At 41.2% G+C, this 14,551-nt stretch overlaps 1 protein-coding gene across 1 annotated transcript in view; it reads right to left on the reverse strand.

Moving 5' to 3' along the window:
- The window catches only part of PKD1L1 (polycystic kidney disease 1 like 1), a 182,873-nt gene that overhangs the window by 66,794 nt on the left and 101,528 nt on the right, over positions 1 to 14,551 (reverse strand). The window contains 6 exon segments of the mRNA XM_011946807.1: positions 1,089 to 1,296; positions 3,110 to 3,193; positions 4,981 to 5,173; positions 11,240 to 11,340; positions 12,962 to 13,119; positions 13,235 to 13,345. Of these exon segments, the coding sequence (XP_011802197.1) occupies positions 1,089 to 1,296; positions 3,110 to 3,193; positions 4,981 to 5,173; positions 11,240 to 11,340; positions 12,962 to 13,119; positions 13,235 to 13,345 (855 nt within the window).

Genomic DNA, 14,551 nt, shown 5'->3' on the forward strand with positions numbered 1-14,551 from the left:
CCAGGCATCTCTGACACGCTGTGGGCCATCGAGATCCGGCCACTGCACTCCAGCCTGGGTGACAGAGCGAGACTCCGTCTCAAAAAAAAAAAAAAAAAAAACCATCTCTTTCTCCCTTTTGGAACCTTATATTCCTGTTTTATTTCTTGCTTTATTGTTTTTACCAGGATTTCTAGCACAATGATAGATTGCAGTGCTGACAGCAGACATCCCTTAGAAATCATCTAAAGCTTCATCACTAAATCTTCCTTTGCTAGGTTAAGAACATTCTTACGTGTATGCATTGCTTGTGAACATATACATGTACGTTTATGTGATAGACAATTTAAATATACAGTTGGTAGACGAAGGGTTTATGGTGAGTAAGGACCACATAAGCTTTAAAAATGTGTTGTGTCCCCATCTATCCTACTACACTGTGGCACCCCATCTCATTCATCCTCCCATCTAACTCTTTCTCATTCACATCCCAATCCTATGAATTCCATAAAGTAACCATGGTTCCCTCAGGAAATGGGAGTGCGAATTCCAAGGGCAGAGGGAGCCTCCCTCTCTTTGAGGGATTTGTGTCACATGCAGTTCGAATTGCACATGGCTCTGCCCAGGCTGGATTTCTGCCCCTGCAGACCTCACCTCCACAGCTCACCGTGGCACCGCTGCTCCACTGGGCCCAGTGCTGGACTATTTCCTCCTCCTCCACTGCATCCTGCTTCCCACCCCACCTTCATCCTCCACCAGCTTCTCTGGGACTGTGGTTTTCTGTCCCAAGCTCAGAATAGTACATCTCATTCTCAGAGTCTCAAAGATCCACTCAGAGACAGAGCAGATCTCCCCGGGCTGCTTTCCACAGTGGAGACAGAAGGAGAAGGGACTGGAACAGCTGCAGAAGGTGAAGGGGTCTGCTCTTCACCCTGACAGACGTGCAGGCAGAGGGAGGGCCCTGGAAAGGGCAGGCAAGCCTTGCCTCAGCAATGAGATGGGCCTGCTGTGACAGGTAACAGACAGGGAAGCCAAATCACCAAATCCTCACTTCTGATGCTGACACTGCTTAGACACCATCAAAGAGTACCCCCAGATGCTGGAGCTACCTTTGAGGTCAACCTGGCCGGAGCTCGGAAGCCGGTGTCAATGACGACTGCGTACAGCTGGTGGCCCGGCAGGGGGGCTTCTTGCAGAAAGATGTAACCAAATTTCTTTTTTTCATGATGATCTACTTGTCTGCTTTTAGTGACCAAAAATCCATAAAGAATCAGAGAACCCATAATAAAAATACTGGGAAGCAAGTTTTCTGGGTGGCTATAAATGAAAGGAGAGATATAAAGAAAATTGCTCATGAAAATAGACATATAGGAAAAGACTGATTGCCACCCCTAACCCCTTATACACAAAAGTCCCCGCTGGGCTTCATTGGTACGTTTTTACACTTGCTGGAAGCTGAATTGGGAGCGCTTTGAAGGCAGGGAGCGGGCCCATGGTCCAGCGAGCAGCACCCCACAAGCATGGACTCCAGAGTCAAAGAAACCTTGTAATGGACCAGCCTCTGTACCAAGAGGCTGTGCCATGCTGGCTCTGAGAAACTTTCATTGTGAACTATGGCTAACAATGCCAATCTCACTGCTATTGTAAAGGTTAAGCAATATAAATACACAAAATTCTTGAAACATACAAGTGGCATTATGTTTCTTCCTCTCTCCCTCTCCTGCCAGCAGAACAAGGCTATGAGATTTTGGTGATGTTTTGGAGTCCCTGCCTCTGCCTCCCACTGCCCCTGTGGATGCTGCTGCTTGTTCCCTACCTGCAGCCTCCACCTACCTGTTCCCAGGCACCAACATTGGCTGGGGAGAGATCACTGAACTCCCACAGATCCGTAGAATGATGTTCATATCAAGCTGCTGTGCTGGGACTCTAACCTAACTGGAGTCTCATAGATTTCTGATGGGATCTCAGAGGGTGGGCACCAGGGTCTATGCCACATGGGGATGTTGCCCGCCCCATCCCCTGCCATTCTGCTGTTTGATTTCATCTGAGGATTGGGCTCTGTTCTTGGTTTCTCACCTGCCCTCTTTTTCCCCACCAGGATAGAGCCTGTTCAGAGCTCTGCCCCATGAGCTCTGCAGGGTGCTCACATCCTTCCACCTGGACAATACTCTGAAACCTGCAAGATTCTGGCCAGATATCCCACTTGCTACTGTCCCTGTAGAACTTCAGGTGTTGCCTCTCCCTGGACACCTTCCAGGCCTGTTTCTCCCATGGTTTGCTCCAGCCCCAGCGATATCAATGCCGCAGACACCACGGTTGAGGCTGCTGTCTTCTGAGCCCTGATCACTGAACGGTCAGTGACCTTTTCTGTATCCAGCATCTGCTGCATTAGCAATTAATGTCTTATTTACTAATTATCTGATCCATCAACTAGTCTATAAAGTAATATGATTGATGAAATAATAAAGTAGAGCTTCTTATTACATGAATATAATGAGAAGAAAATTATTCATTCAGCAAATATTTACTCTGAGCATTGTATTAAATGTAGGGTGACACTGATAAATAAGACAGGGAAGGCTCCTGTCCATATCAGCTTAAACTCACTTTACCCATATCTGAGTCTAAATATAGCCATTTCATATAAAAGTGGCTATAAAAATAGTGTACATTTTAAATTTATTATCTAAAATGAGATACTCCAGAGAGAGAAAGAGGGAGCTATTAATAATTAGGCTATGACAGTAAACATAAACCAGGACAGGCCCTTTAGGCAGTATTGTCACTGTAGATATCAACTCTCAATAATAATTGACCAAATTCACACTGAACTAAAACTAAACTTAAAAATATGAAAAGTATGTTGACTTTCTTGTGTTTATGAATCTCTCATCAGTGAATTTAAGTACAGAGAGACAAAATATATATGTATATATTCAAGTATAAGAATATTTAAAGACAATTATAAAGAATATTTAAAGATAATTATCCACTAACACGCGTATTTCAAAAACACAATGATAGTAAGTAACATGGATTTCAAGCACCCCTGGAATTATATGTGGACATCCTGAGTGAACCATAAAACAAATAAAGTCTATGAAGTCTTTATGTAGGAAATGGAACTTACCTCTGTAACTTGGAAATGTCACTCACTTCAAAACTGGCCTTCAGCTTTCTCCTTAGGAGAGCAAATGCCGCGAGGCGATCGTAGCTAGGAGGGAAATGCGGATGAGGATACAGAATGTGCGGAGAGAGCAGCTGTTGACAGTGCGAAGGCATGTTGGTTAAAGGAATGTGAAAAGGAAGAAAGAGTGCAATAATGATAACTTTATGACTAAGATCCAGTTTAAAAGATTCACCTGAAACCTAAGTCAGAAATGAAGGACTCTTCTCTTGTGCCAGAGTTCTTCACATCTGTGTGTTGGGATACATGGCTCCCATGGAGGCTGTCCTGAGACACAAGAGTTCAGAGCAGATGGCGGTCTTCATGGCAGCCATCCACAGCATGGCTGCAGCCTGAGGCTCTTGAGTCCCCGTCACAGCCTAGCTGTGCCACTAGTCAAGCTCTGGCCAACTCCTCTGCCTAAGCACCAGTTCCTGGCATTACAAACATTCAACCCTGACAATCACTGTAAACAATGTCTCTTTTTTTAAAAGTACAGTCTATCTCACCCTCATTATCTTGTGAGCAGGTCCTATGTGTTATTGATTTTGTTTTTGTTTTTTTTTTGAGATGGAGTCTCACTCTGCTGCCCAGGCTGGAATGCAGTGGCATGATTTCAGCTCACTGCAACCTCTGCCTCCCAGGTTCAAGCAATTCTCGTGCCTCAGCCTCCCAAGTAAATGGGATTGCCGGTGTGTGCCCATCTAATTTTATATTTTTAGTAGAGATGGGGTTTCGCTATGTTGGCTAGGCTGGTCTCAAACTCCTAACCTCAAGTGATCCACCCGTCTTGGCCTCCCAAAGTGCTGGGATTACAGGCATGAGCCACTACGCCTGGCCTGTTATTCGCTTTTCTACCTTTGGCTCACAAAAATGTGCCTATCAGAGAGTAGTTATGTAATGTAGAATGAATGATTACATTAATGCATTTATCAATAATTTAATATTGAAGCAAAATATTGGGCCATTACCAATAAGTTTGGATGTACTCCTAGAAATGGCATTAGATAAATTTAAGAGTGCAACATAAGAAAACATAAGAAAATCAATAAGCAGCTATGAATTGCACTGATATGTTATGATCTGGATACATTTGCCTCCTAGCAGGAAATCACAAAATATAGTGTCTTATGGCTTATTTACAAATGACTATTTCTATTTCTAAATATGCCTAATAATTGTTTATCTCTCTTCTAATGAAAAGGTAAGGGCAACAAAAAAGAATGAACTGAGTCTCTCATAGAATTGTTAGACAGCTAGATGACAAATAATTTCTAATTTAGTGACATGACTCATATACCCAGAAATTCCTGAGGAGGCTGTTCATCTTTGCGCAGAGACTTTTCTTGCCTCAGAAAGCACACCTTCACCACCAGGCTGTGGAGAGTACTCTGAAGATGAGGGACTCTCAGGGCAACATGGGGGCATGGTGAGAGCTGAGGGTCCCACCTGCCTGACTACAAACTGCGTACTCAAAGGATGTCCGCGCTTCTGTGATAAGAAAACGGATGGGTTCATCTATCACTCATCCACTGACTCACGTCTTCATCACTTACTAAACACCTCCTGCATGACAGTCACCACGGGAAGGAAGAACACGAAGACAGTCTATAGAGCAGCCCCTGCTCCTTGGGAGCCCACAGAGTGGGAGAACCAAGGCTGACACACGACCCGGCTACAAGAGAACTGACATAGACTGGAGAGTTATACAAACCAAGGGTGCTCCAGCTTCTTACAGATAAGGTTCAGGAAAGGCTCTGGGGGTTGGGCCAAATGCAGAAGACAAGGCAGTCATTTACTAAAAATCTCAGATTCTTTCTCAAATGTGTCTATACCTGCAGTTCACTTTTTCAGGAGAAGTTCCTGGTTGTGGAGAGAAATGTTCAGCTTTCCACTCTCTCTTGTCCCAAAACAGGCATCGGATCCACTGGAAATGTACTGTGTAGTTCACTGCCTTCGCTAAATATTTGTTTGGAGGTTTTCTGTCATAGTCAGCATCCAATAAGGATAAATAGCCTACATTGGCATCTAAAAAGAGAAAACATAAATTAAAAATACAACCCGAGGTTTGCAGAAAAGCATTCTCCATTTTAAATGCAGAGAAAGTAGGCAGATAGGTGGGGACAAGGAGTAGAGATGAGCAAGAACTGAAAGACAGCATCAAATTCTAGACATTTCTTGTCCTTGAAGCATTTAAATTTTGATTAAATCCACCCAGTCAAAGCTCCTGGATGCAGATATGGATTGAGGAACGGTAGAGAATTGGGAAGAAAAACAGTGTTTCTAGCATCCCTTATGTTCCAAGTGCCCCCTGACACCCTGAACAGGCCACCCACCCCCTGACGCTAATGGGGATGGAAGAGGGTTGAGTCAGTTTCTTTAGCTGCCATTCAAGCCCACTTCCTGCTCCTTGCCAGTTTATCAGCCAGCCTGTGAAATTTTGGTATACCCAGAGTCTGAACCCATTCTGGTAAAGATGGCACAATTACCCGTGGAGTTTTAGCCTATCATTTTTTTTTTTTTAAGTTTAGCCTACTTTTTATGTTTAGAAGCAAAAGTATTTAATACTCTATTTATTTAAAAATTGCCCCAAGACTTTTTAATAAATGGTGTTGGGACAACTAGACATTAGCCCTTTGTAAAAATATGGGCACCTCATGCTATAAAAAATAATAATAAATATTAGCAAACCAGATATCTAAATATAAGAGAAAAAACAAACTGCACAAGTACTGAGGAACACATGAATGACTTCTTTCATAATTTCAAAGTAAGAAATAAATTTTGAACTATGGCTCAAAATCTAAGTCTTACAAGAAATGGTGGATAAATTATTATTTTAAAAATAGCCTAACATATAAAGAGCTCTTAAATATCAAGAAAAAACAAACTCAATACAAAAATGGGCATATATGAACAATTCACAGAAAAAAATTGGATAATGGTTTTAAATATATTAAAAAATACCCAACTTAATTCATATAAAATGCCTATTAAAATGAACATTTCTCAATTATATGACTGGCAAAACTCAACAGCCTTGAAAATACATCCTGTTGGCAAAGAAGTGGGAAAACAGGCAGCGTCAGACACTGCTGGAGGTGAATGTGACAATACTTACCAAAACCACATAGGCATTTACTGTTCAACCCAGGAACAGCCTATCTAGGAATTAAACTTGAAGATACACTCCTCCCACTACATTTAATACAGTATATGCACAAGTCTTCCATGCGAATACATAGGAGACTGGCTGTATAAACTATGGTCCATCTATACAATGGAGAAGCACACAGCAGTTAAAAAAAAAGATATTGATGAATAAATACATATGAAGTGATTTCTAAATATGTCATTTAACTAAGAAAAGCACAATGCAAATGAGTGTAAGAAATAAAGGGAAATAATGTGGGTATGCATGGGCTTATTTTCCCAAAAAGAAACATCAGAAAAACAATTCCCATAAAATTACAATAATCGAGGCAGGGCGCAATGGCTCAAGCCTGTAATCCCAGCACTTTGGGACGCCGAGGCAGGTGGACCACCTGAGGTCAGGAGTTCAAGACCAGCCTGACAAACATGGAGAAACCCCGTTTCTACTAAAAATACAAAATCAGCCAGGTGTGGTGGCACATGCCTGTGATCCCAGCTACTTGGGAGGCTGAGGCAAGAGAATCGCTTGAACCCAGGAGGTGGAGGTTGTGGTGAGCCAAGATTGTGCTATTGCACTCCAGCCTGGGCAACAAGAGTGAAATTCCAGTCTCAAAAAAAAAAAAAAAAAATTATAATCATCGTTCTTCACAGAACTAGACAAAACAATCCTAAAATTCATATGGAATCACATAGCCAAAGCAATACTAAGCAAAAAGAACAAATCTGGAGGCATCACATTACCAGACTTCAAACTATACTACAAGGCTATAGTTACCAACACAGCATGCCAGCGGCATAGAAATAGGCATGTAGACCAATGGAACAGAATGGAGAACCGAAAAATAAGGCCAAATACCTAAAGCCAATTGATTTTTGACAAAGCAAACAAAAACATAAAGTGAGGAAAGGACACCCTGTTCAACAAATGGTGCTGGGATAATTGGCTAGCCACATGTAGAAGAATAAAACTGGATCCTCATCTCTCATTTTATGTAAAAAATCAACTCAAGCTGGATCAAAGACATAAATCTAAGACTTGAAGCTGTAAAAATTCTAAAAGATAACATCGGAAAAATTCTTCTAGACATTGGCTTCAGCAAATAATTCATGACCAAGACCCAAAAGCAAATGCAACGGAAACAAAAATAAATAGATGGGACCCAGTTAAACCAAAAAGCTTCCGCAAAGCAAAAGAAATAATCAGCAGAGTAAGCAGACAACCAACAGAGTAGGAGAAAAGATCTGCAAACTATGCATGTGACAAAGGACTAATACCCAGAATTCACAAGGAATTCAAACAAATCAGCAAGAAAAAATAACCCCATCAAAAAGTGGGCAAGGACACGAACAGACAGTTCTCAAAAGAAGATATGTAAATGGCTAAAAAATATGTGAAAAAATACGCTACATCACTAAGTAATAGGGAAATGCAAATTAAAACCACAATGAGATACCATCTTACTCCTGCAAGAATGGCCATAATTTTTAAAAATCAAAAAATACTAGACGTTGGTGTGTATGTGGTGAAAAGGGAACACTTTTACACTGCTTGTGGGAATGTAAACTAGTTAGTACAACAGGACCAACCTAAATGCCCACCAACCAACAGGAGGATAAAGAAAATATGGTATGTGTGTACCATGGAATACTACTCAGCCATAAGAAGGAACAAAGCAATGGCATTTGCCGAAACCTGGATGGAGTTGGAGACCATTATTCTAAGTGAAGCAACTCAGGAATGGAAAACCAAATATTGTATGTTCTCACTTGTAAGTGGGAGATAAGCTATGAGGATGCAAAGGCATCAGAATGATATAATAGGACTTTGGGGACTTAGTGGTAAGGATGTGGGGGTGAGAGATAAAAGACTACGTATAGGGTACAGGGTACACTGCTCAGGTGATGCGTGCACCAAAATCTCACAAATCACCACTAAGGAGCTTATTCATGTAACCAAAAACCATCTGTCCCCCCAAAACTACTGAAATAAAATAAAATAAAGGAAACAAATGAAAACAATTACCTATAAGGACTAGGTGAGAACAAGGTAGAGGAATAAGGCTGTTGAAAGATTTAGCTCTGAATACATACATCTTTAAATGTGCTTTAGACATTTGAACAATAAAAATGTCTCACAAATTTAAAACATAAATTAATGTTAAAAAATGGGGCTGGGCACTGTGGTTCACGCCTGTAATCCCAGCACTTTGGGAGGCCAAAGAGGGTGGATCACCCGAGGTCAGGATTTCAAGGCCAGCCTGACCAACATGGTGAAACTCTGTCTCTACTAAAAATACAAAAATTAGCTGGGCCTGGTGGTGCATGCCTGTAATCTCAGCTACCCGGCAGGCTGAGGCACAAGAATCGCTTGAACTCGGGAGGTGGAGGTTGCAGTGAGCCAAGGTCGCGCCATTGCTCTCCAGCCTGGGCAACAAGAGTGAGACTGTCTCAAAAACAAAAACAAAAACAAAAACAAAACAAAAGGATAAAAGTAAGCCTTAGCATTAAGTACATGCAAAAAAGTGAACCTCGCTGTATATAAGATGTATAGCAAAACCCCACAGACAAAATAATTAATTTGACTAACTTTTGACTATGTGCTCTTACTGTAATATATCATGTAAGAATGTAAAGTCAAAACTAAACCAAAAAATCTAGAAAGAAACATTGAACTTTATCTGGTAGGTTTGTGATTGTTAAGGGTACAGGTGCTTTAATTCTAAAACGATTTTGTGTATACTGTAGGATACAGCAAAGTGAATTTTGCTCATTGGAAATTGGCTCTCAAGTTCCCATGTTTTGGCAACTGGAATTCTCACTGTAGGAGAATGGGGATCTGAACACACAATGGGAGAAAGTAAGAAGGAATCCTGGGTGTTGGATTTGAATTAAGGCATTGTCAGGAACTCATTTTACACACACACACAAACACACACACACACACACACACACTTGTTAAATCAATGACGCCCCAATAGCAACGAGCAAATGTGATGTGCAGTTCTTGTGTTCTAATTTCGTTTCCCATCAATGAACCAAGTCTCATTGAGGACATGGCCAGTTCCAAGGAAGGGCTGGCCAAACACAGGATAAGCCAGGACACCCTGGTGTCCCAGAAAGTAAAGAAGCACTTCAGAATCGTGATGTCATGTCAAAAAAACCTCAGGTAGCATCTTGGAGGAGCTCCCACTGGAATAATTTGTGCATCAAAAAGTAAAACTATGGAGGTGAACTAAACACCTTGAACTTTTAAGAAACTCTATGCACCATAGAGACAAGAGAGCAAGAGTAAGATAGAGAGAGACAGAAGCTCTTCTTTACTGAAGAATGCCAGCTAATTCATGGTGGAATTAGCAAATCACCATTTTGTAGCCTTCTATGTACCTATATCACCCATGGATCCTTAAAATCATGGGGTGACAGTTTGTAGGGGAAGAAGATACTAAGACGGTCTCACAACTATCATCTCTCAAAGGGGAAAATGGAGAGATTGGAGGTTCTTCCCCAAGCAAATTACCAAACTTAGCACCATCGCCTATGGAATACGCTGCCAATCATTTGTGAGCTGAATTTAATCATGAGGAAACAGTCAGGCAATTTCCTGAATGTACAACATTCAGAAAATAACTAACCTAAGTTCATAAAAAAAAGTCTGAAAAAAAAAAGGTAAAAATTGGGAGGGTGTTGTAGATTTTTAAAGGGACTATATAAAAACACAGCAACAAAATGCATTCATGAACTTTGACCTACTTCTGATTAAAAAATATAAAGAGCTATAGAAGGCATTTGGGGGGATTTTAAAAATTTAACTGTGGATTACGGAATAGATATTCTTGAATTAACGTTTATTTATTTTCCTTATGATAATGTACTGAGTTTTGTAGAGAATGACCTTGTTTTCATGAGATGTTTAAGTATTTAGGGGTGGTATGTCACAGGGCCTGCAACTTTCTCTCCAATGGCTTGTCCTCTCCCTCAAAAACATCCCCCACCCACGTGTGCACACCTGTACACATGCAGATAAGGCAAATGAGGCAGAAGTCAACAAATGGTGAATCTCAAGGAAAAGGATATAGGTATATGTTGTACATATTTTTCTAATTTTCTATCAACTTGAAATTACAATAAAAACTGTGAAAAAGAACACACTAAAGGCAACATTAAAAAATACCATTGAGAATTTGAATTTGGTGAGCAATATAGTTTGATTCATTTTTAAAAGAAACAAATACTGGTTCTCAGAGGAAAATAACTATATCCCAGTAAAAATGTAGAGACAATGGGTCTGACCCACTCACTGACAGTCAGAAGCCAGCTCCTCTCCAGGGCCAGGGCCTGTGGAAGTCAGTGTAAAGCGCGTGTATGGTGAGTTGCCTGTGGGTGCCACTTCAGCCCACTGAGCTTCAGTTTCTTGCTTTTCTGGGGAGGCTCAGAATCCTAAGCCACCAGGGGCAGAACATGGAGAAGGGGTGAGCCCCAAACTTCACACTCTGCCCCCACACTGCTTCAGAGGGGGTCCTGTGCCCTGCTGATAATGTGAGATACAGAGACGTCTCAGAAGTCCTGGGTCAACTCTGCAGTCAGGGAAGCTCAGCAGAGGTTAGTTTGAGGGAAGCAAGGCAGGAAGGTGCTGCAGGCAAAGACTCAGCCTGAGCACACATAGAGCCCTGAGGGTCAGGAGGAGGCACGAGAGACCAGCTGGGGAGGGATGGGCAGGGCAGCGAGCAGCAGCAGCCACTGCGTCACAAGGATAGTGCTCACCATGGGCAGTTTCCATGTGGGGTATCCACAGTGGAGCAGTTTGTTTATAAGCAAGCAGAGAAAAAGGATTTTGATGTTTTTGTCATGAATAAAGAAAAATACCACTATACATACAAAGGTTATAGGGGATGTTTTAATCATGTCAACAGAATTGGAAAAGAAGGCGCCTTGCCCACTGACCTTTCTGAGAAGCAGCAGGTATATAAATCTGCACAATTGACTCGTCCCAGAGGTAGATCTGCTTCACAAGAAAATCAGAGGGAGTAGGTTTCTCAGAGAATCTAGGAGATAAAAACAAAATAGGAATTTCTCAATTTTTTTCTTCTCTCTCAAAGATTTTAGTCAAATTTCTATCAAGAGTTTACTCAATTTGTGCAAAATATCCTTGTCACTGCAAGGAGGTAGCCTGGGACTAAAAAGGATCAATGTGCTTAATTCCAAGACGCCACCTGGTCTCTTAGTAAAAACTCCCACATAACACTTTCACCCTGCACCTCATTAAAAATAAACACTTTGGCCGGGCGCAGTGGCTCGCACCTGTAATCCCAGCACTTTGGGAGGCCGAGGTGGGCGGATCACCTGAGGTTGGGAGTTCAAGACCAGCCTGACCAACGTGGTGAAACCCCATCTCTACTTAAAAATGCAAAATCAACTGGGTGTGGTGGTTCACACTTGTAATCCCAACTACTCGGGAGGCTGAGGCTAGAGAATCGCTTGGGAGGCAGAGGTTGCAGTGAACCGAGATTGCACCATTGCACTCCACCTGGGCAACAAGAATGAAACTCCATCTCAAAAACAAACAAACAGAAAACCAAATAACAAACACTTCAGTAGCAAACAAGTACAAGAATGGCCAGCACAGTCTGTAGGAGTAAGACAAACAGCACTGGCTACACGTGGTTAGGGAGGGGCACTGCAGCACACACACATATGTTTGCATGTTTGTATTAACTTTTTACTGTAACCTGTTTGTAGATAAAAGATAGCAAGACAAAGCTAAATAGTAGTCTTAGTAGTTAGACTCAGAAATTCCTCAGAACTGATTTACTTTTTCTGCATGTGACTTAAAGAAATAAATTTAAATCCAAACTCTAAGCAGATAGCCACTTTTAGACATCGAATGGTTAGCTAAGTTGGCAGAATGAGGGTCAGGCCAACAAGCAGAGATTAAACTGTGTGCTAAGGGTTGTGTGGACAGCGCCTGCATAAGATACAGCCTTGTCCATGAGAACCCTTTAATCTAGTTGAGATGCCCACCTAACCAACCAGGAGGAGTGGAACAGTGAGCATCTTTGCCACATAGACTAAACACACGGGGACTCGGAGAAGGAAAGTGATCGAGGCCCTGCCCATCCAGACCTCCAACGAACTCTGCAGACTGTTGGTTTCCATTAGCACCTTTGCTGTAGAATTTCAAACTATCTTTTCAATAGTCACTTACCTTCCCAATAGTCAGTTACCTTCCCAGGTAATTTATTTATTAACTGGGGCCTATACAAGTCTCGTGAACTCAACATCCCTGAGAAAAATAATTATTTTATCAAGTTTCCTTAGATATACAAATTTAAACACATTTTCTCCTTTCGGAAAAATAAAAAAAATCTAGCTCAGACCTATGCTGAGAGAATTAGATTTCTAAATGAGACTGTATGCATTATCACTAATAATTATAATGCTTCTCACTCTAATAATGTTAACAAGCAGGAATCCAAACTCAAAAACCAAAGTCAGGAAGCTTACTGTCTGAGCAGCAGAATAGATAACAATTTCTTTAAACAATAAGCTTTATTATTGCTTTAAAAACACAATTTAATTCACTGATTTTTTTTCCACAAAACATTCTTAAGGACAATATATCTTACTCCAATTTCATTCTCATTGCAGCTGTCACCATCAACACACCTTACTAGCAACATGACAGGAAATGCCCTTGTAACAGGTTTGGAAAATTCAATTTCTATCCGTAGAGATTCCTGGGGGTTTTCAGAAAGTTCAGTGAACTGATGGAGATTCACTTTATCCTGAAGCAATACAAATGCTGTTTTATTTCTCCTATTATCCTGTCATCACAAAGAAAACAAGTTAAGCAAAATTTGCCTTTGGTAAAATAAACACATTAAAAATCAGCCAGTAGAGCCTAAATGAAGCAGAGATACCGAGAAAGGCTCTCCTTACCGGGCCATCTTCCTCCCCAAACTCGACCATCACGGGTTTCCTTAGCCACTGCCTGTTGATGGGTCTTCTGCTGGAGCAGGTATAGAGGTTGAGGCCCACAACTCCACCAATCTTGGGGAACAAAGACCGTCTCAGAGCAAATGACAGCAAGCAGTGGACTTAAGTGAGAAAAGCAGCAAACCAAAGTATCATGGTGCTGTATTACACTTACATAAAATTGTATGTCTGATATTAGAGGTTAGCATACAAAAATAAACCAGTTTTACTAGTCAGGATGGCAGGATTGGAGTGAATACAATGCTTCATTTGCATCATTCTTATTAAAATTAATTATTTCTAAAGTATTTTGAAGTATTTTTTATTTTAAAAGCTATTACAAAAGAAATATCTGCTCATTGTAGATAATCAGGAAGGTATAGAAAAGTATATAGAAGAGTGAAGAACAGCTTTTCTATAGTCCCATTGCTCAAACAAATCATATTTCAGGATGTTGAGTATCAAATTTTGCTATGTAATAGAGTACATATTTGGCAGACAATTTAGTCGTCTATATCTATATAGAGAGAGATGAATATACACACACACACATATATATATATTTTTGACACGGAGTCTTGCTCTGTCGCCCAGGCTAGAGTGCAGTGGTGTGATCTTGGCTCACTGCAACCTCTGCCTCCCGGGTTCAAGCAATTCTCCTGCCCCAGCCTCCCAGATAACTGGGACTACAGGCGCATGTCACCACGCACAGCTAATTTTTGTATTTTTAGTAGAGACGGGGGTTTCACCATCTTGATCAGGTTGGTCTTGAACTCCTGACCTCAGGTGATCTACCCGCCTCGGCCTCCCAAAGTGCTGGGATTACAGGCATGAGTCACCATGCCCAGCCTCAGTTGTCTATATTTTTGCACTGTTCCCAAATTACTAAAATTCCCTGATTGACATAATATCAATTAACTGTATATGAATTCTATCCCTATGTTGAACACTTAGGTACATTTCTATTTGAGTTATCATAAATGATGTTGTTTTGAGTAAATAAATAAGACAAGACATCTTGCTCTGAACAAATCTTTTCTCATTTCCCTAGCATAGATTCTTACAAGTGTAACAGTGTAGGCCAGGTTGTTGCTGGATGCCTAGTTGACAAAGTGCTTTCCAAAAGGTCACACTGACGAACGCCATGGTTTACTCACTGCACCTCCACAAGCAGTAAGTGTTTTTAAGTAAGTGCACTTTTGTAAGTTAAAAAGAAATCATTTTAGGCCGGGCGCGGTGGCTCAAGCCTGTAATCCCAGCACTTTGGGAGGCCGAGGTGGG

Source organism: Colobus angolensis, unplaced genomic scaffold, assembly GCF_000951035.1.
Source record: "Colobus angolensis palliatus isolate OR3802 unplaced genomic scaffold, Cang.pa_1.0 Scaffold253, whole genome shotgun sequence".
NCBI lineage: Eukaryota > Metazoa > Chordata > Mammalia > Primates > Cercopithecidae > Colobus > Colobus angolensis.